The 22675-nt window shown below is 36.1% G+C and overlaps 1 protein-coding gene across 12 annotated transcripts in view; it reads right to left on the bottom strand.

Moving 5' to 3' along the window:
• Positions 1–22675, bottom strand: part of MKLN1 (muskelin 1) — a 322457-nt gene that overhangs the window by 19733 nt on the left and 280049 nt on the right. For all 12 annotated transcript variants that reach the window (XM_071221698.1, XM_071221699.1, XM_071221696.1 and 9 more), the window contains 3 exons: positions 6008–6155; positions 5017–5131; positions 3594–3733 (listed from right to left, as the gene is read on the bottom strand). In XM_071221698.1, coding sequence (XP_071077799.1) covers positions 3594–3733; positions 5017–5131; positions 6008–6155 — 403 coding nt within the window. The remainder of the gene's footprint in view (positions 1–3593; positions 3734–5016; positions 5132–6007; positions 6156–22675) is intronic.

The following is a 22675-nucleotide window of genomic DNA, read 5'->3' as shown; positions in this document are numbered from 1 at the left end:
TACAGTTGTCCCATTTTTTCTCCCATTTATTCCCCTCCACCACTTTGTTCACATCCATGGGTCGTATGTGTAAGTTCATTGACTTCTCCATTTCCCATACTATTCTTAACCTCCCCAAGTATTTTGTACCTACCATTTATGCTTCTTATTCCCTGTACCTTTTCCCCCCATTCTCTCCCCTCCCCCTCTCCACCGATAACTCTCCCTGTGATCTCCATTTCTGTGATTCTGTTCCTGTTCCAGTTGTTTGCTTAGTTTGTTTTTAATTTTGTTTAGGTTTAGTTGTTGATAGCTGTGATTCTGTTGTCATTTTATTATTCATGTTTTTGATCTTCTTTTTATTAGATAAGTCCCTTTGACATTTCATATAATAAGAGCTTGGTGATGATGAACTCCTCTACCATGACCTTATCCAAGAAGCATTTTATCTACCCTACCATTCTAAATGATACCTTTGCTGGATGTAGGTTCTTGCCTTTCCTGATTTTGAATACTTTCCAGCCCTTTCTTGCCTGTGAGGTTTCTTTTTGAGAAATCAGCTGATAGCCTCATGAGAACTCTTTTGTAGGTAACTGTCTTTCACTGTTTTTAAGATTGTATCATCTTTAATGTTGGGTAATGTAATTATGATGTGCCTTGGTGTGTGCTTCCTTGGGTCCAACTTCGTAGGGATTCTCTGAGCTTCCTGGACTTCCCAGAAGTCTATTTCCTTTGTCAGATTGGGGAAGTTCTCCTTCACTATTTTTTCAAAGAAGTTTTCAATTTCTTGCTCTTCCTCTTCTCCTTCTGGCACCCCTCTGATTCAGACGTGGAACGTTTAAAGTCCCAGAGGTTCCTAAGCCTCTCCTCGTTTTTCTGAATTCTTGTTTCTTCATTCTATTGTGGTTGAATGTTTATTTCTTCCTTTTGTTCCAAATCGTTGACTGGAGTCCCAGTTTCCTTCCCTTCACTGTTGGTACCCTGTATATTTTTCTTTATTTCACTTTGCATAGCCTTCACTTTTTCCTCCATTTTGCGACCATACTCAACCTATTCTGTGAACATCCTGATTACCAGTGTTTTAAACTCTGTATCTGATAGGTTGGCTATCTCTTCATTGCTTAGTTCTTTTTGTGGAGTTTTGATTTGTTATTTCATTTGGGCCATATTTCTTTTTTGTCTCAGCACACCTGTTACTTTTTAAAGGGCCAAGTCTTGGGTATTCTCCAGGGTGTGGCAACCTACATGGCTCCCTTGTGGTGCTGTATGTGGGGGAGGGGCCAGAGTGGGAACAATACCACTTGCTCAGCTCTTGTCTGGCTTTCAGTCACTTCTTCCACTACCCACAAGCAAACTGGGACCTTTTGGTGCTGATTCCTGCATGGGTCAGTTTGTGTATGTTCTAGGACCCCGTGACTCTCTTCAACCAACTGTCCTGTGATGCTGGGAGCTTTTCCCACCACTGCAACCCCCACAGGTTTTTACAATCAGAGGTTTTGAGGCTTTATTTCCCATGCTGGAACCCTGGGTTGCACAGTCTGTCTCGCACCCCAGTTGTTCTCCCTGGATCATCTGCATGCAAGTATGGGACTGCCAGCTGCCACAATGCCTGCCCAGTATTCCAGCTGCCGCCTTGCCACACGTCCTCTCCACCCGGCTACCTGTCTCCATCCCTCCTACCAGTCTGGATGGATGTTTCTTCTCTAACTCCTTGGTTGTCGGACTTCCATACAGTTCGATTTTCTGGCAGTTCTGGTTGTTTTTGTTTTTAAATTTGTTGTTGTCCTTCTTTTGGTGTGTGAAGAGGCAAAGTGTATCTACCTATGCCTCCACCTTGGCCAGAAGTCCTGTTACAGAATTTTATGCTTATGATTTTGTAATAAAAATGGGCATTATTTGTGCTGGACCCTGTATTTCCTTAATGAATAGTTTTATTGATGATTCTAGACCTTTAGGTGGTTGCTCTGGCCATTTTTCACATGAGCAATATGATCTCCAGCAAGATTAAGTTGAAGGCTTGAATATCAACCCAAGGTTCTAGTATAAAACTTTTTCCAATATAGCTATTAGCTACAGAACTAAAAGCAAAAAGTAATCAAAACCAGAAAAGAAGAATACTCTGTTCCATATTTTTATGCTATTATTACTCTAATTAAAAATAATCTAACCCTGACTAGTGTGGCTCAGTCAGTTGGTTGTCATTCCTCAAAGTGAAGGGCCGCTGGCTTGATTCCTGGTCAGGGGACAAGCTTGGTTTGTGGGCTTAGACCCAGCTGGGGAGCGTGCGAGAGGCAGCCAATCAATGTTTCTCTCTTGCATCGATGTTTCTCTGCCTCTCTTTCTCCCTCCCTTCCCCCTGTCTATAAACAAACAAACAAACAAAATCTTTAAAAAATAATCTATATAAATGAATATTCTATATAAGAGGGTCTTTACTCATTCTTACATTCTTCTTCAAGGGCTCTTCTGGTTTAAGTTCTGAAATAAGCTAACACACTATCTTTCCCCCAGTAGAAAATTTCAAATGTTGACCATTTGCCCAACCACAGAAACTTGCTGCCTTTCAACTTTAATCACTATGTCATGGCTCATTCTCATACTCACAACATTTGCTAGTCTTTCACCATATATGAGATTTCATTTACATTGTTAGAGACAAGGGAAGGGAGTGCTCATGGGTATATGTGTATGTGTGTATGTGTGTGTGTGTGTGTGTGTGTGTGTGTGTGTGGTGGTGAGAGGAAGAACTGTGAAGTCAGCATACTCAGGGTCAAATCCTGCCTGTGTCACTTATAGCTAAATGACCTCAGAAGAGTTATATAACCCATTTAAAAATGCCTCCATTTCTTCTTTTATAAAACAGTTATAACAGTTGTTTACCCCATTGTCTTATTGTGAGAATAACATACAAGATCTAGCACACAAATATTCTGCAAATAAACAGCAGCTATTATTACCATTAAAGGCTAGCCTTCCCCTTCCAAACCATAAATTTTTATCATCAAACATTATCAGTAACCAAAAGGATAGATACACTTTTCTATATTTTTTAGTAGTTTATCACCTCTAAGGCTAAAAAGCAAACATGACTCTGGAGATATACATGAAAATGTTTGATTATACACTTTTGTGATGAAATGGCAAAGGTAATGCTGTAAAACTATAATCGTATTTAGAGTTGTATTCTGAAACATCAAATTATAAAGATACTATGAATCCACTATATCATCACATTCACAGTTACCAACAGGTCAGGCATATAACAATTATCTAGAACTGATGTAATTTTTGTGGTGGTTAGGCCTTGAGTTGCTGGATGGTAGGTTAATCACCGCCACAGAAACTTTTTCCATTATTTTAATAGTTGCAAAATATCCTTTTCTAAATGTAAAAATTTCAGCATCAGTATCTATCGTCACTTTGTATATTCCTTTGAAATAAGAAAGCAAAACTAAGGAGAATAACAGGGCATTTATCAAAGTCACTATCTTCACAGTGTTTACAATGTCATGTTACTAACTTTCCAAAGACAAAGTCACATCACCAAAGCTGAGGTAATACTAACAATAGCAGATAAAGTTAAATAAAAAGTTTTCAGTGAATTATTTTTATACCTGTGTTTTCTTATGAGGTACTTGCAGTGCCTCAGTAAGTAATCTTTTGAAGGCCTACACAACTTCAGTGACCAGAAGTCATCTAATCTCATTTTGGGGGAGCAAGATTTTCCTGGATTCCCACCAAATAAATAATGAACCTATAATAAACAAAACAAATCAGATTTTTAAAAATGCATGCATACTTAAGGAATTACATCTAAGTCACAGTAAAATTTCTTCACTTTGCTAGTACTGTGCAACAGGTAACCTCCTTAGCCTTACTCATATATAAAAAAAAAACCCAAAACATTATTGCATTTCTACCAAAGGCTTCTCTTCAAATTTTTCTCATTTCCATTTTACTTTAAATTACTGTGGGTACTTCCTTAAATTACATTTTATATTAAAATAAATTGTATTACCACAATTATACTGACAGTAGAAAACATGAAACAAAAGCAATGATAGTGTGAAAATTATTAAGGGAAATCTCAACTAAAATTGAAGTTGGGACAGACTACAGAAGTCAACTTCCTACCACTGGGAGTCAATTACCCCCATACTGGAAGACATCAATTACAGACCCCATCAAAAGAGGGGTCATTTCATTACCAAACAGAAAGTGCAACTGTTTTACCACCCCAGCAGGAAGAAGAAAGATTTTCTTCTTGCCCATCCCAGCCAATTGAAACTCTGTAGCTCAGCCAATGAGAAGCCAACATCACCTGAACTCTTACTTTACTCCATGAACTGTCATTTTTCTCTTACTGATGACTCCCATGTCCCACTCTCACAGTATCTTTTACCTAAAGGTCTCAAATGATATGAAATTTAAACAATCATCTGTGGCCTAAACAGAAAAAATGTAGGTTCTGTCAGTAACTTACTATATAATCTGAGAAACAGTCAAGAAACCATCCTGAATGCTGACGCTAAAAGTTCAGAATGCCAGACTGTTTTCACAAGGTGGATGGAAAAGAATGTGTCACTCATAGATAGGAAAGATAAAGATAAAAATATTTCTTACACAATAAAATCTAAAATTGGGAAGTTATAGATACCTTTTCATATCATGGGGGGAGGTGCCCAAATGCTGAAAACTGCACTTTCACTTGAATACTCCTACTGTAGAAACAACAGGCCATGCCACGCATCTCATCTATGCACCTAAGAAGCAGCCACTAACCATTTTCAAAAGAGGAAAGTGCCAGGAATTATGGACTATATAGGAATTAGGGACTAAATGTGAAAAATGTTTATTCTTTTAAGGGCTTTTTTTAGAAAATGGTATTGAATGTCTGCTACATATTCTATTAAATGTCTGCTGTATATTACAACTTTTTACTCAAATCCACTTAAAAATAATCAGAAACATATATATTTTGGGATTCTTTCAGATTGTAGGTCATGGAAAATTCACAGGTCAATGTAGTTAGGATACCTTGTGTAACTCATCATATACAAGCTGATGGGCAAATCTTGGACATGGTTCTTCCTCCTGAAGACTTTTAGTTGGATTATCCTTTGCAGCCTGATCATTTTTATAGACACAAGACCTGAAAGACATTGCTTTTAAGGCATGCTATTCTGGAAAATTAGCAGTACACATAATGTTAATACAATTGTAGAGAGCAAATTAATCGCATGTCTAATTACCAACAAAACAATTATAAATTTGTTTACATCAAATCTTAAAGTTCTGGTCAGTTTATAAAATAATCTGAGTTGTTAGAATTGAGTTCGCAAGTTCTTTTAATGTCCATCAAAACTTCGCTTAAGAACAACCTACCTCATGTTATGAAACAAGACATGTATGAAGGCTCAAAGTGAAGGCTGAAAGAGCTAATATCCCATGTACTCACAATGAAAACTACAGTAGATTGTTTTCATTTTTACTGTAACTAAATGTCATATTTAGAACACAATAAATTCCTGAGTTGCTGAGCACTACCCTTCATTGCTGAAGGGAAGAAGTTCTTTGAAGTGCCTCTGTTCTGCAGAATATTCACTTATGCAGTAAGCACAGAAGGTTAGGCTGGTGTTTCCCCAAACAATAGCTACAGCAGCAGTTCTGTGTGGTGCTCTGTCACAAAAAGGTCCTGGTTTGAAAACGCTAAATAGTACTGCCCCCTGCCCCCACCCTGCTATAGTCAATGTTTCATTTTCTAAAACCTAAGAATTGGGAACGTTAAAAAAACATTGTTCTAAAGTTCACACACCTGTTTAGTAGCAAACAATTCAAATATAAAACCCATTCACTGAATGCCAGTGCATATATACAGGCACTGATTGACTTTTTCCTCCAACCCTGGCATTTAAATGTATGACATCAGAAATTAACACAAGCCTTCCAGTTCTTTCTCCTTCTGAATAAACTAACAACCTCCAGTAAATGTTACACTGGAATTGCAGCACAGACAAGAGCTCCTTACCAACTATTCCTCACAATGTCATAAATCCAGAATGAATTTCTGACATTCTCTTCTCTCTTTTCCTTGTCTTTGCTGAGGCCAGATAAGACATGTATTTCATTCAATTCTGGATCAATGGTTGCTCTCTGTGTGAATCCCGTCATTGGAACTATAAAATGAAAGAAAAAAAAAGACAATATTCGTATTAGATAACAGATTAGTGCTACTCTGTTAAAGATGAATACATCTTTACCCTGCTCTGCAGTAGGGTAAGGCCACAGCATTTATTTCCCAACATACTACATAACTTTTATATTAAACAATAAACAATGGTTTATCACTTTCTCCCCATTCTGGACTATCAGCTCTACAAGAGCTAAGGTTGTTTGGTTCACTATTTTGTTCCTAGTGCCTAAAATAGGGCCTGGCATATAATAGTTATCAACTACTTGTTGACAGAAATAATAAATGATAACTACCAAAATGGAGCCAGAAAGAGGAAAGAGGTAGAAGTATGCAATGTAATCATTCTGATTAAGGAAAAGGGCAATACTTTAACTGATTTATTATCTGGGTCAGCTCTACTTTAATAGTAGAGAGAAAATATTCAAATCTTGACTTGGAAAAACAAAATTTGACAAAACTGAAACAGGTTTGTTTAATATGGTCAGAGTCATTTAAAATACAGGGTCTGGCACAAATAACACACCTTTTTTAAAATTACAAAATCTTTTATTACAAAATCATAAGCACGTAATTCTGTAACAAAACAATATCACACTCAAGCATACCACGTGACATTTTAGGTGAAATGTTCAAATTAAAACTATGAATTATTACATCCTTATTGTTACCCTACCAACCACTCAAGCAGGTATTACTTCTGCCGGACCCTGTATTTGTCCATAAGGTACAATGAAATAACTTAATTTCTTAGGAAAAAAATAACAGTTTGGTGTATAATATGCCCCAAATATGTTTTCCTGAGTGGATCAAACTCCCCAGAGTTAATGTTTGACTTTTTTTAAAAGAAATCATTTAAATGATGATCATTCTGCATTACCCAGAAATCTGTAAAACATTAATATGACAAATTCAAATTGTTCTCGTTGTTATTTGGAAATATTAGTTGAAATACAACTTTTTGGTTTGCGACATAATTGCTGTGTATCGAACAATGTCGTCGTTTCAACGTTACATTTCCTATAGGTGAACAATTATCATATGCTCAAAGAGCTAAACAAACATCAAACTAAAGAAAAATATTTCAACCAATCCAGAGTACTATGGTAGGAGATGCTATCCATACTGATTTTCATTTGTCTTTCTTTACTTTAGTTAAGACCAAATAATCCTGTATTTATTTTTTCCTAGTTCACCTCAAATTCATGTGTCCTTTTATATTCCTATTCAATAAATTTGTTTGAGGTATTTTAGAGACTATCAACATGTATACCACAGTAAATATATTTAAAAATTACACACACAAAACCACAATATATAATTTGTATGCATCCATACACAAGTATACATATTTACACATACCCATACATTGACTTAATAATAACCTCAACCCTCGTACCATACTCCTTAGCGGTTATGTAAAGTCTGGTATTTTCTTATTAAGGTTCAGTAATGTTTCAAAAGTGTCAAAATTCTGACCTCTATTCCTAAGAAAATCTTGGAAAAAAGATAAAACTATAAAGAAATGAAATCACTTTTTATTAGTGGTGGAAGTGGAGGACATAACTGCCTAAATTTATTGCACTTAAATTTCTCTGTCCCCTTCTGTCTTAATACTGAGCCTTTGAATTGAGAATTCTGTAACAGGGGTTGGCAGACTATGGCTAGCTCTGGCCTGCCCAGGGTCAAATGAGGCCTTCTCCATTCATTTGCATGTTGTCTCTGGCTGTTTTCATCCTGTGATAGCAAAGGCTGAGCACTTGCAACAGAACACTTACAATGAACTGTCAACACTTTCTTGATGGTATCCTTTGAAGCACAAAGGTTTCTCATTTTGATAAAATCCAATTTATCTTTGTTTCCTTTGGTCATTGTGCTCTACTATTGATTTTGTGCTAGCCAGAGTTACAGTGACATAGTAACTCATCATAATATGCTAAGTGCCTAAACTAAGACATTATTCTTCAAAGCAAAAAATGAAAAATTGCAGTCAAGTGAAGATATTAAACCACTAGGTTCAATGTTGGTTTCACATTATCAAATTATTTCACGTCAATAAATCTTTCATCTTTACAAATGGTAATAAAATTCTATAGGGTGTAAAAGAAGTAACTGTCTTGAGAGAATGCTTTCTTTTTCACAGCATTAGCATAAGAGCTCTTAAAATATTTTTGTAATACTATCCATATTTATAAAGTAATTTCCCACTTAAAAACATCTGTTTGGAGTTACTTTCCTATAATACAGAAACCAGATCTGTGTGTTCAATAGGTTTTTGAGGACTAGCCCAGGAATTTAAATACCAGTAAGTACTGTAAACAAAAGGGAATAGAAGTAGAAAATCTTGTTTTAGTCTAGACTTTCCCAATTAACTATGGGTGAGTTCATCAAGAAACTTTTTGGATCTCAGTTTTCTCATTTAAAAGTTGAAAGGAGAGCTATATAAAGTATTGGATCTCTTCAAAATTGAAATTGAATGACAGGATGACAATGTTCAGTAATACTAAACTGGTATTAGTGTGCAGCACAGATAGGCAAAGTGAGAGACTTGAGATAGAAATCAATTAGGAGGCTGTTTAACAGAGTGAAAAGAAGGTATTACAGAGATATCAATAATCACTGTATCCCCATGTCATCATGAACACTAGAAGGGTTGATGTTATAAGTATAAAAAAAAAAATCCCTGAACTGACATAACAGAGAAAAGGCTTGGAGCAGAAACTTGTGAAAAAGAAGAGCAAAAATGTTTCACGATTTTTTTGGGAAGTATTTTACTCTAAGAATACTCAAAGGCGAAATCTCTGAAGGACAAAATTTCTATTAATCCTTACATCTGCAGACCCTTAAAAATATAATTTTCATTGCATAAAAAGACAATGAAAAATAGTTATGTGTCAAATGTTTGCAGGTGAATAGAAAAAATATAAAAGAACACACACCAAACTATAAATAGTAGTTATGGGGGATGGGGGTTAGGATACTTTTACTTCTTATTATATCAAATGAATTTTTCCAATGTATATTGCTTTTATAGTTATAAGAAGGAAAAAACTCCAAAACAAAATACAGGAAAAAAATGTATCTGGATGGAAAGACTGGAGGCTTTTAATAATAATCAAATAATTTTCACACATCCTCCCAAATTTCTCATGAATAAAATTTACATTAATATTTGGAATACTCTTATTTAGATGGGAAGGAAATTCAGGTTTCAAAAGACAGTTTTACTGGCATATACAAAAAAATGTTTTGAAACCATTCTGCTGGTATGATAGTTACTAGGTATCACTTTATAAGAGTTAAAGGTTCCTATAAATGTCAGCATGTTAATTCAAACTTATACTGAATGTACAATATCTATGTTAATGGTCTTTTGCCTAAGTTTTACAACTTGCACTTAATACTTCCATTGCATTCCACATACAGTAACAATTCAAAAAACATCTCAATAAAAAACCCAACAAAAATAAAGTTTTCCATATCTACCTTCAAAAGTAATTTAGGTTTTGGTAAGACTTTGAAAATGTCCATTTCTGTAGTACTCTAAATCTAATTTTGGATACCTCCTTTTTAAACTGAAGGGGAAAAAAATCTATTTTTCATTTAAATAGAGATTTTACATTCTTATTGAAGAAAATTAAAATGTAAAAATTATGTGTGTGTATATGTACAACACACACACACACACATAAAAGAATAATGGTCTAGCACTAGTAGGCATTTTAGACTCTTAAATTTTACTACTAACTGAAGCTGCTTATGAAATCGAACTAGGCCTTTTGGATTCAAACAGCAAACCAACCACTAACTACATTACTACCCTCTTTGCCAGTAACCCACTAAATTGGCAGAAAAGATAGTCTGGTAAAAAAAAAAAAAAGAAAGAAAGAAAAGAAAAACAGCACCAGAAAAGAACTGAAAGCATGTCATCAAGAGATAAGAAATTCTGAGGAATCTTGAAAGAGAAATCACAGCCAAGAAAAAGAGAGCCCAACTCACCAGAGATAAAGGATGGAAAACTTCCAAAATAAGTCATCAAATACAAAAAGCAGGAGTAGACTGTGAAGAGGACTCCTGTGGAGAGCTTCTAATAAGGACATTGGGGCCTGAATAAGAATGAGAGCAGATCTTAAAGTAACTCTTAATCTTCACAACAACATTAGAGGAGATTGGGGGAGGACGCAAGGGAGCTTTGCTTTGAGGCCTGCCTAGTCTCAGTCTGTGCATTCTCTAAGAAAGCCTGTGGCTAATATGTACCATAAAATTATGCAAAACCCTTGCTCAGTGTCTTATTTAAGGGAGAAGTCTACTGTAAAAATACACCTATACAATGCACAAGAAACCACTGTCAATTACCTTTCTTAACTAATGTAGCTCTTTATTCATAAATTTTAATGTTTAGACGTGAGAACGAAATCAACAGTGTAAAGACTGGGACCTAGATGAATAAAGAGGAGATAATAAATCACAAAAAGGAATAGAATTTAGGAAAAAAATCAAACTCTTTATCCTTGTAGAAAGTCAAGAGAATATTACATGTATAAAACAAGAACAAGTTTCCATAAAAAGAAGCACAGAATATGAAAAGATATTAAGAAAAAAAACCTGACAGAAAAAAGAAATCAAATGACAGCATGAAAACAAAACGGGCATAGTTAAAAACAAAGCCAGCGGTCTTAAGATAAAACTGAAAAATTGCTAGGATTATATTGCAAAAACATATGGAAATTATGATAAGGAAGTTAGGAGACACATAGGGTAAGACATTGAAGTGAAAAATCTGTCTGAAAAGAACATCAGGAGAGGTGAAATAACATAAAAGAAAAAAAAAAGAAAATTTCCCTAAATGGAAACAAGTGGGTGTCCTGTCTGAAAGAGCCCTGGATGCTAAGCTTCTAGGGAGAGAAAAAGCAGGTTACATACAGAGGAATAGGGATGAAATAACAATGAACGCTAGAATACAATGGAGTAGTAACTTTAAAATTCTGAGGAACTAAAATTCTATTTCCCGTTAAACTAGCAAATGCAACAATGAGGCAAAATAAAGAATTTTTGGGCCAGGAGAAATACAAAAGTTCTTATCAATGACTGCACTGAAAAAAAATCTTTGAGGAGCTTTTTCAACAAAACAAACAGAATCCAAGAAAAAGAATAATAACATGGAATATAAGAAACAGTGGCAGTGATATAGGCACAGAAAAAGAAAAAAAAAGCTCGAAAGTAAAGATCTATTAGATCTTGAGCCTTGTATGATACCTTTTGGAATGAAAGGTTTTAATAATACAGAGTTACTTTCTTCCCTGTAAGTCCAATCACAATACCTGAATATATGTGGTGTCCCATTCCACTTGCCCGACTATGTATTTATTGCTTAGAATTTTGGTCCTTGTGTTTTTCTTCGGGCAACAAATTTTCTCAAGATAATTTTATCACCATTTATCACATATTTCTAACATCTAGATTTCTCACCAAGTCTTGCTTCCAAATAGCTTTCCAATATGGGTTTTCATATGGCAAACTTATTCTAAGGCAAATTTATGAGAATATTTTATTTTATTCTCACATTTGAATGTTAGGAGGATATTAATTTCTTGGTTCAGAGTCACTTCCCTTGAGTACCTTTTAACTTAACTGATTTCTTCCATTCACTATTGCTACTGAGAGGGGCAGGGAGAAAGAGGGAGAACATCCATGTGTAAGAGATTCAGTTGCCTCTTGCACGCCAACTGGGGACCTGGCCCCCAACCCAGGCATGTGTCCTGACTGGGGAACCAAACTGGTGACCCCTCGTTCACAGGCCAGAGCTCAATCCACTGAACCACACCAGCCAGGGCTGTCTTTGATATTCTTAATTTTACTTTAGTATGTCTAGGTATGTGTTTCCCCATATTTTTCCTATTTGGAAAACTACACTCACTTTCACCAATCTGAGCACTTCCATTTTTCTAGGCAAGTTTTTTCCATTATTTCTTCAATTATTCCACCTTCTTAAATTTTAATTTTTCTCTCCTTCTGGAATTGCTATTAAGATGTTCACCCTTGTGCAACTCTTTTATATACCTTTTGGATTTTAAAAAACTTTTCTCTTTACCTTCTTTTCTGTTTCTTCCTAGAAAAGTGTTCATTATAATCTTTCAATTATTAATTAATTCATATCCATTCTATTTAGATTGGTTGCATTCTTCATTTCAAATATATTTTTATATCTGATATTTCCATTTGGTTCTATTTTTATGATATTTAGATCTTACTGATATTACTAATGTGCTTCCTTATATATTTAACTATATTGACCATGCTTGTTTTAAATTCTTGGTTCATCTATTGTGATAGATCATATATGTTGTCTTACTAACTTCTTTTGAGATAGTCATAGTCCTCAACTGTCTAGTTACATTGGTCTGTGAGGTAATGTTTTTCAGGGTATCAGCTATTTCTTCTGTTAAGAAAAAACATATTGGAGGAACCAAAGGCCAGTCCTCAGCGAGTATCAGCACCAGTGAGTTAAAGAAATGGAGGACAAGCCATAGGGTAGTGAAGCCTGGGCATGAAGAACAAGTTGATCACTTCCATTTACTATCACTCCCCCATACAAGGGTGTCATATCTTTAAACCGTTCAGGGAAGAAAAAGGCAGTCTCCCTAGATTAGAAGGGTGAGGGAAGGAAGAAATGAATTACTGAAAGTGGATGATCATGAGGCATGATAGTTATGTAGGAAAATTCCTTGGCAAGTGGAATGGAGAAACTCAGATAGTTAAATGACCAAACAATTTACAGCCAGATAATACATTTCAAGGGCTTACCTTCCCTAACCAAGGATACTTAGGAGCAAATGGTTTACACATTCCACACCGTGCTGGGGCAGACCTGCCTTAGTCTGGCCTCTATTCAGTGACATTCTTTGAAGGTGAAACTGATCAGAGAATGACCGACACCTCTACAGGCTAATTGTGATACATCAGTGTATCAAAGGACTCACCTAGAAAGCTGATAGATGTGCACACTCTTTCTGAGCATGCTGGCTCCTTTCCCTCTTCCTTCTTTCCTAAGGTATCTACTTCTGCTTTCTTTCCCTTAAGCTCTAAGAGTTCCCAGGAGACTTGCAACTAGAAGAGCATTGGGCAGTGGCAGCCTGTCCCAGGCTAATCCCGTCCTGCCTCCTTTTGCCTCTGTAACTTGTTTCCTGAGTTCATACAACCCAGCTGGCTCACTCCTTCTGACTGTAACTCTCTAGAGGGCCAAGGCAGCCTTGCTTGGGTCCAACTCTTCCACAAGTTTCCAAAGGACCAAGGCAGCTCCACCTAGACTCACTCCTGTTGCTATGATCTTGCCTCTTCTATCTTAAGCCCTTCCTGTGTTTCACTGTCCCCAGCTGTAATAAACATACTCTCCAAGTCACCTGAACTCATGTCGTGAAATCTTTCCCACATGAAGTCAAGAACCCACTCATTCTCAACCATGCTGGGCAGACCCACCTCAGTCCTGTTCCCTTCCTGGTGACAGTCAGTCCACATCTATTTTCATCAACTCTTAGCTCCAGCAGAGCTTGTGTACTGTCACAGAGTTTTCTTCGGTTCTGGCACTAGTGAGTACGGGTTACTGCTGCTAGTTTCCACAGTGAAGGAACAAGAACTGAGTCAAGCTAATTTAGGGGAGAGCGAGCCTTCTGTCTTATTTAAAGGATTCCTGAAAGCCAGGGGCCTCTCCTTATTTTTCCAGGGTTGATTTTGGGGAAGAGAATCAGCAATGTTAGTCTGCTACTTTGGCAGAAATACTTTTCATTTTGTAGCACTTTATTTCATTTTAATTCTACTTTATGTGCATTGCATTATTCCTATAGTAATTTTATAACAATAAACACTGGTTGACTCTGGCCAGGTGGCTCAGCTGGCTGGAGCAATGTACCATGCACCGAAGACTGCAGGTTCGATCTCCAGTCAGGGCACACACCTAGGGTGAAGGTTCGGTCCCCAGTTGGGGTGCTTATAGGAGGCAACCAATCGATGTTTCTCTCTCTCTCTCCTCCCCCTACTCTCTCTCCCACCCCCCACCCTGTTGCTCTAAAATCAATAAACATATCCTTAAGTGAGGATTAAAATAACACTGGCTGACCAAAAATGGCGTTATCAAAAACTAAAAAGACCTAAAGATTAAAACCAAGAAAGAAGCTTTTATTCTTACATGTTGCAAATACTAATACATCTTCAGTATTAATTTACTTTCCAAGAAGAAAGCAAGGCTATCTTTTCAATTTAATAGTTTCTAATGGGTAGTAGCAAAGGGAAGGGAAAAGCATAGGACATTCACAACATATAATATTTTAAAAGCTTTTAGATTCAACTGCCAAAAACCTTGACCAAATGCCAGGAATCTTAACCAGTCTTTATAAAATGACTCACAAGAAAAATTAATCAAACAGATCAGTAAAAATAAGATATGTAAATCATGAACACACTTTTAAAGGGTACTTGTCTGAGAAAACAGAGTATGAATTATACAACAAACGACTATTACTGCCAACCTATTTTTAGTTTTTCCAGGAAATTACAGTAATACTCCTTCAACTCTCCTATTTTTTTCTTTAGTACCTTTAAAACTTGACATAGGACAGCTAAAGGGGAAATCAAACTACATATTTGATCTGACAGTCTAAATTACATTTTTTAAAATTCTTTTTCTTTGGTTTACCCAATAGGGGGAGATTTATCAGAATTTCTAACATAAGGAAACCGTATATGAAGCATAAAAAGTTAAATATTTTTGAAGTCATTTTAATTCCCAAGGAAGATACTTTATTGCATTAATTCATGAATTAATCTGAACTCTATTTTTGTTTCATGATCTAATGTACATATTTATTATTAACTAGTTAAGCCACATGAAAAAAAACTTTTGGAACTGTCACAGAAATATAAGATTGAACAAAAGCAGCTTTCTAATAATTTTCTATTCGTTAGGATATTTTCAGCTTCAACTAAAAGAAAACCAGAATATGTGAATTAATTAGCTCATATAGCAAAATTTTGCAAGTAGGCAGTTCCAGAACTATTTCAACAATTCAATCAAATCATGGTGTTAGGTTATTATCCCTACAATTCTCTGGCTTTCCTCTCATTTTTGAAAGCCACCAGTAACACCTCTAAGCATCACTTCCTTAAGTGAGGTTATTTTTCTCAAATGTCTTCCAGGAGACTTTCCTTATGTCTCATTGGCCAGAACTGTGATGCATGGGAGGTAGGGAAAGTAAAATAACCTGGCAAAGGAGCAACAACTGCTTGAGACTACTAATCATGATTCATACCCTGGGCAACCTGCCATTAGACAAATCATGATGTGGTTAAGAAAGGCCAATGGTGACTTCTGGCCAAGATGTAGGCTTAGGTAAATATGCTTTGCCTCCTCACACAACAAAAAGGATAACAACCAATCTAAAAACAAAAACCTGCCAGAAAATGTAACTGTATGGAAGTCCAACAACCAAGGAGTTAAAGAAGAAACATTTACCCACACTGGTAGGAGAGGCAGAGACAGGCAGCCAGAGTGAAGAAGACACATGGTGAGGAGGCAGCTGGCAGACCCAGAGGTCCCACACTCACATGAAGATAAAAAACTGGGAGGAACAATCAGGGAGAGAACAATCCCAGCCCAGGAGAGACCGCACAACCCAGGGTCCCAGTGCTGGGAAATGAAGCCTCATAACCTCTGGCTGTAAAAACCTGTGCCAGTTGAGGCAGCAGAAGAAACTGCCAGTCTCTCAGGAAAGTCCATCTGAGGGGCCCACTTGAATGTATACAAGCCCACCCACTCAGGGAAAAAATACGAGGGCAGCAACTGGAAGGGCATTAGTTGCTTGTAGGCTGCAGGGGAAGTGACTGAAAGCTGGATGAGAGCCCAGCAAGCAGCATTGTTCCCTCCCTGACTCCTCCTCCACATACAGTGCCACAATGCAAAGAAGCAGGTTGCCCTACCCTGGCGAATATCTACGACCCCGCCCCTTACTGCGTAACAGGTATGCAGAGACAAAAGAAATACGGCCCAAATGATGGAACAGATCAAAACCCCAAAAATAGAACTAAAAAGATGAGGACATAGCCAACCTATCAGAAGCAGAGTTCAAAACAACAGTAATCAGGATGCTCACAGAAATGATTGCGTACAGCCACAAAATAAAGGAAGAAGTGAAGGCTATACAAAGTGAAATAAAGAAAAATATAAAAGGAACCAACAGTGAAGGGAAGGAAGCCAGGACTCAAATCAATGATATGGAACAAAAGGAAAAAATAAACATTCGACCAGAACAGAAAGAAGAAACAAGAATTCAAAAAAAATGAGAAGCTTAGGAACCTCCTGGACAACTTTAAATGTACCAATACCCAAATCAGAAGGGTGCCAGAAGGAGAAGAGGAAGAGTAAGAAATGGAAAACTTATTTGAAAAAATAATGAAAGAAAACTTCCCCAACATGGCAAAGAACATAGGCATACAAGCCCAGGAAACTCAGAGCATCCCAAACAAGTTGGACCCAAAGAGGGCCACGCCAAGACACATCACAATTAAAGTCCCAAAGGTTAACGATAAAGAGGGATTCTTAAAAGCAGCAAGAGAAAAGGAAACAGTTACCTACAAAGGAGTTCCCATAAGACTGTCAGCTGAATTCTCAGAAGAAACCTTGCAGCCAAGAAGGGGCTAGAAAGAAGTACTCAAAGTCACGAAAAGCAAGGACCCACAACCAAGGTTACTCTGTCCAGCAAAGCTATCATTTAGAATGGAAGGGAAGATAAAGTGCTTCCCAGATAAGGTCAAGTTAAAGGAGTTCATCATCACCAAGGCCTTATTATATGAAATGTTGAAGGGACTTATCTAAGAAAAAGATAAAAACTCTCAACAGTAAATGACAAGAAACTCACAACTATCAATGACTGAACCTAAAAAACAAAAACAGAAGCAAACTAAGCGAACAACTAGAACAGGAAGAGAATCATAGAAATGGATATCACAGAGAGGAGTTATTAATGGGGAAGGGGAAAGGGAAGAATGGGGAAAAAGGTACAGGGAATAAGAAGTGTAAGTGGTAGGTACAAAATAGACAGGGGGAGGTTAAGAATAATATAGGAAACAGAGAAGCCAAAGAACTTATATGTACAACCCATGGACATGAACTAAAGGAGGGAATGCTGGAGGGAATGGGGGTACAGGGAAGATGGGGGCCAAGGGGAGAAAAAAATGGGACAACTGTAATAGCATAATCAACAAAATATACTTAAAGAGAAGAAAAGCCAACGGCAACGAACAGTGTCTGCCACATTCTTATCTTCTAAATTTGGGACATTTTAAATGTTAAGTGACACCCTTAAGCTCTAGTAGTAACTGTAGTTTAAAACTTCTATTATTTTACCTCAACTTGGGTTTCTACCACTTATTATTTATATCTTGTAAAATTCCAACTAGCTTTTGACACTCAGCAATATAGTATTTACTGATCTATTTTGTACTAAGCTACAAAGAATTCAACTCATTGAATAGAATAACCATAATTTATTTAACTGGTTATCACCTAGTAGACAATTACAGTTTTTCCAGGTTATTTACTCTCACAAACAATATTGCAGTAAATATCTCTGTGTAACTTATTTTTACACATCTGTACAAGGATATGAGTAGGGAAAATTCCTGGAAAAAATGCTTAGGCAAAGAGTACAGGTATTTTATTTTATTTTTTAGAGATTTTATTTACTTATCTTTAGGGAGAGGGGAAGGGGGGGAGAGAAACATTAATGTGCAAGAGATACATCAATTGGTTGTCTTTCACAGGCCCGTAACTGGAGACCTGGCCCACAACCCAGGCATGTGCCCTGATTGGGAATCAAACCAGAGACCTTTTGGTTCATAGGCCAGCACTCAATCCACTCAGCCACATCAGTCAAGGATAGGTATCTTATATTTTAATAGATACTTACACTCAGTGAGTGATCTTCTGAGTTTTTTAAATTATGAATGAAGCTGAGCATATTTACATAAGTAAACTTACTGGCTATTTGAATTACTTTTTCTCTGAACTATGTATTCATGTTATTTGCCATTGTTCTACTAGAGGATTATTCCTTTTTTGGTTTGTTAGAGCTTTTTGTTTATAGTAGGATATTAATCTTTGTTTTCATTACTAGTTTGTCATTTTTTATTTAATGTATTTTTCCATTTTTTTAATTTGCAGAAACTCAAACTTAATCTCTTTATAACTTTTGTTATAAAGTTATATAACAAAGGAGTTTTTATGTCATGTTTAGAAAGGTCTTCTTCCAATCCTAAGTTATTAAAAACAATTACACTTGTAATTTTGTTTCTTAAGCATAAAATTCGAGTCTACCTAGCATGTTTTATGATACATAAACATCAGAGACCCAGATTTTATTTTATTTTTTTACCAACTCTAAGTGACATCTTAATGTCACTTATTGCATAATCCATTTTCCCTCTCTGAGTAGTAATACCAATTTATCATATACTAAATTCTCATATGTATTTGGGGATATTTTTATACTACCTGTTCTGTTCCATTCCATTAATCTGTGTGAAACTGTAGCTTTAAAAACATAAATTGTAGTGTTAATACTACTTTTATTACCTTTCATTTTCAAAACTGTCTTTAGTGTTCTTGCATGTTTGATGTTTGTTTTAAGGTGAACTTTAATTCACATTTACTATCAAATGAGAAGTCTGATGAGCTTGTAACTAGGAAAAACACTCCTGGGGAGAATAAAAGGGGAACATTATGGAAAGTTATTATTTCCATCAATAAAGTTGAGAGGAAAAAAGAACAAAATCCAGTTTTATTAGAATAATGGCATACCAAATATAAAAGATGCTAAATCGAAAGCAATGAAGCCGAGTTACACTGAAATCCAGCACTGCCATTTCCTAACTCAGGTAACTAATCTATGTTAATGACAGCAAATCATTAGCCTTATAATCTCTGTACTGATGAATTGTACTTATTTAGTTAGTTGGTAAAAGTCTAAAATGGTCAAACACATTAAAACTTTATATGTTTAAAAAAACACAATGTCAATAAGCACAATAAAAGCACATTCCTAGGGCTGAAATGAAAATCTGTAAGATTTTGCTTTTAAGGTTCATGAAAATATGTTTATAGATAAATCAGATCTTGCAGACATTAACTAACATAGCACTCATGTGTTAGTTTCACAGCCTGATAACAGCAGAAGGGAATGAAATTTAACTGTCAAAATTTTGGATCTAGATGAGGCGTTAAAATCAACTAGTCCAATCCCCTCATTTTCAGATGAATAATCACGTCCAGAGAAGTTACAAAATTGTGCCAAAGTTGCAGAGAGATGAGTGGCAGACCCAGATGAAGAGACCAAGTCTTCTGATTCTCAGTTCACTATTCTTTCAATTATACCAATCTGCCACTATGGTTAGAAAAGAGTGGAATAAACAGTAGCAGATGTGGGAAAATAAAGTCAACTGAATTTAGGGAACAAAACAAGTAAACACATAACTGCTACAGAACAGGGATTAGGTTGTAAGAGCTGCATAACAACAATGCTTGACTTTGCATCTGGCAAATGATGAAGATGTTTCTTACCTTGGATTTAATACACATATGAAAAAGTAATCCTATTATAATAGACTGCGTTTCTACAGCAAACCATAAAGCTCTGATGGTATGACAGACTATCTTCTAAACATAATTTTCAATTAGTTTTAAATACAGAGCTTACATATGGAGAGTCTGCTAAATCCCTTGTGTTCACAGACTTATTGCCAAAAGTTATTCAGAAATAAATGCAAATTTTAGATACGCTGAATTTTGATGTTAATTATGTATGTGTTAGACACAATACTAATAAATCCTTTCTTTCTAAGCAGCTGCCAATACACTCATTTAAATTATAATTTTCTTCTGATGGGAGCATACAATTGTTACACTCTGGTTTAAAAATAAGAGTTGAGGTTTCTTTAGATCTTGAGATAACTGATTTAAGTAATTATGAAGAACAACCATTTAACATTTTATAGTATCTGACAAAATAAAAAAATTCTAACAAGCAGCAGCAATTTTAGAATTAGATATATCATCTCTAATTGGCGATCTCAATAGTTCAAACAAATTTATTCTATGACTGCAAACAATTCAATTAGAAACTCACATCATAAATGCAGTTTTAATCAGCTAACCCACATTACTAAATAATAAACAAACAGTAATTATATATTAAGTCCATCTCAAATTACAGTAATTAACTATAGTAAAAAAAGCTTTAGAAGAACAGCTAATAAATAGAATGTTTAAAAAGAATGTTTATAGAACATCCACATGATGCAATGAAATTGGTGTTTCTAAGAATATTAAATAATGTGGAAATTTAAACAGTACCCCGCCTTGTCCTTGAAAGGACTTTTCATGGCTTACAAAATAAATAAGATAAAATTAAATTTCAATGGACTTTTAAAAATCAGGTAAAAGTAATTCTTTGGAAGGACAAGACATTATACTAGTGATTTTCAATTGGTGTGCCACAAGAATTTTTAAAACATGCAATACTTGACTATTTAGTTGGGGCACTGACTTCTTTTCCCTTAGATTATCAAACTCAAAAAATGACAACAGACAACACGATAGCCATCTGGTATGAATGAATCAAAATTAAACCTATTTTCTTGTCAGATTGGCAAAAAACATTTTTTTGGTGTGCTGCACAATTTCGGTAAGTATGTGTGCCATGAGATGAAAACGTTGAAAATCGCTGCATTACACCATAGTTCTCTGACCTGAGGTTTTCTGAACTATCTAACTAAATCCAGTGAAAGATTTTTTAGATCTAGAGTACTAAAAAGGCTGAATGTTCCTTAAGAAATCTTAAATAAAGCCTATGTATTTCAGCTGAGCTTTTCACCCATTTTGAAAAGCTCAGTCAAGATTATACTGTAAGATGAATACCTAGAATTGTGTTAACAATTGAGGTTAGAACCATATGCTTTAATTCCTAACCTGGCCTTGAGGAGTTAGAGAGTATTTCAGGAGACAAGGAGCAATAGGCTAACAGCTGAAAGAGGAGCACAAATTAGCTGCATTTTGGAGGTGGGAGGGAAGAGCAGCTTGGGCAAAAAACCAAAGGCCAGAAAAAGTATGCTATCTATAAAGAATTAATACTCAGTGGTCATGAAACCAAGTACTGGTGGCAAGGTGTGGATGGATATCAAGAATGGGGCTGGAACTCAATAAACTGGGGCATATCATTAAGGAATCTGTAAATCAGGCTGAGTTTAGTCTTAATCTTGAGGACAAAAAAGAAACAATTAAAGGCTTTTAAGCAAGGAAGGAAAAACATCAGATTTATCTTCTTAAAAGAGATTTTCTTAATGATTAGTAATCAAAAGGCAAGGCTGTCAACCTACTTCTTCCTCCCTATGAGCAACTTACAAGGCCCATAAAAATAGAGCCCTTAGAGTTGAATCCCTTGTGCTTAGCTTATTATCTGGCACCTAGTAGGTGATTAAAATTTATCTGTTGAATAAATGTTAAAGCACATGGTTCTGCACTTAACTGGTAACACAGAACAACTGTATTCTACCTGCAGGATGAAGAATGAGTTGGGGGGAGGGGTAGGAAGAGGAAGGCTAGAAACAGAGGCCAAACAGGAGGTGATAGCCTAAACTAGTGAGTTGCAATGGGAATAGAGAGAAGGTGGAGGTAAAACTGACGACTTGATTACTGGTAGATCAGTGAAACTGTAAGTAGTACTGACATACTCTTGTGAAAACTGAGGTACCCAACATTAATACCACTTCAAACCAGAGGGTCAATCCATCTCTACCCTGCCATGAGCAGGGACATTATTAGCCTTGAAATGCAATTTTGGTCACTTACAGACATGCAAGCTAAGGCTAAGACATTAAGTAATTTATCCAAGGTTGTTTTGGCTAAGGACTGAGATAGGCTCCGGAGAGCTAGAACAGTGGTTCTCAATCCACGTATCAGAAACTCCTGGGGTGAGGGCAGGGGTGACAGACAGAAAGGGAAAGGGGAACATGGGAAGGGAAGAAGAAAGAAAAGGGGAAAATGGGAAGGAAGAGAGGCAAAGAAGGAGAGAGAGGGATGGGAATGTGGGAGGGAGGTAGAGCAGGAAGGAAAGGAAGAAGGAAGAGGAGGGAAGGGAGGAAGGGGGGGGAGGAAAGAGGGGTGGAGGAAAGGAGATGGAAAAAAATAAAAATGAAAAGAAAATAATTTCAGTTTCACTCTAATACGCCAACAGAGCCACTAAGTTTCCACATTTCCAAGTATAACTGGAATAGTTTTATTTGGGAAAATTTTCCAAGTACAGTAGTTCTAACCAAGATACTCAACTCTCCCATAAAAATCTTCAGTTAAGGCACCCATTATATATACAGCCTTTAGACAATGCAATTTATAGGCATAGTGTCAAAATTAACCATTTGGAAAATGTGTATCTAGACAAAATGTGTATGTGTTTCAAAACTTAG

Source organism: Desmodus rotundus, chromosome 6 (assembly GCF_022682495.2).
Source record: "Desmodus rotundus isolate HL8 chromosome 6, HLdesRot8A.1, whole genome shotgun sequence".
Taxonomy (NCBI): domain Eukaryota; kingdom Metazoa; phylum Chordata; class Mammalia; order Chiroptera; family Phyllostomidae; genus Desmodus; species Desmodus rotundus.
Note: the sequence above shows the minus strand (reverse complement) of the source record. Positions and strands in the feature narration are given on the sequence as shown.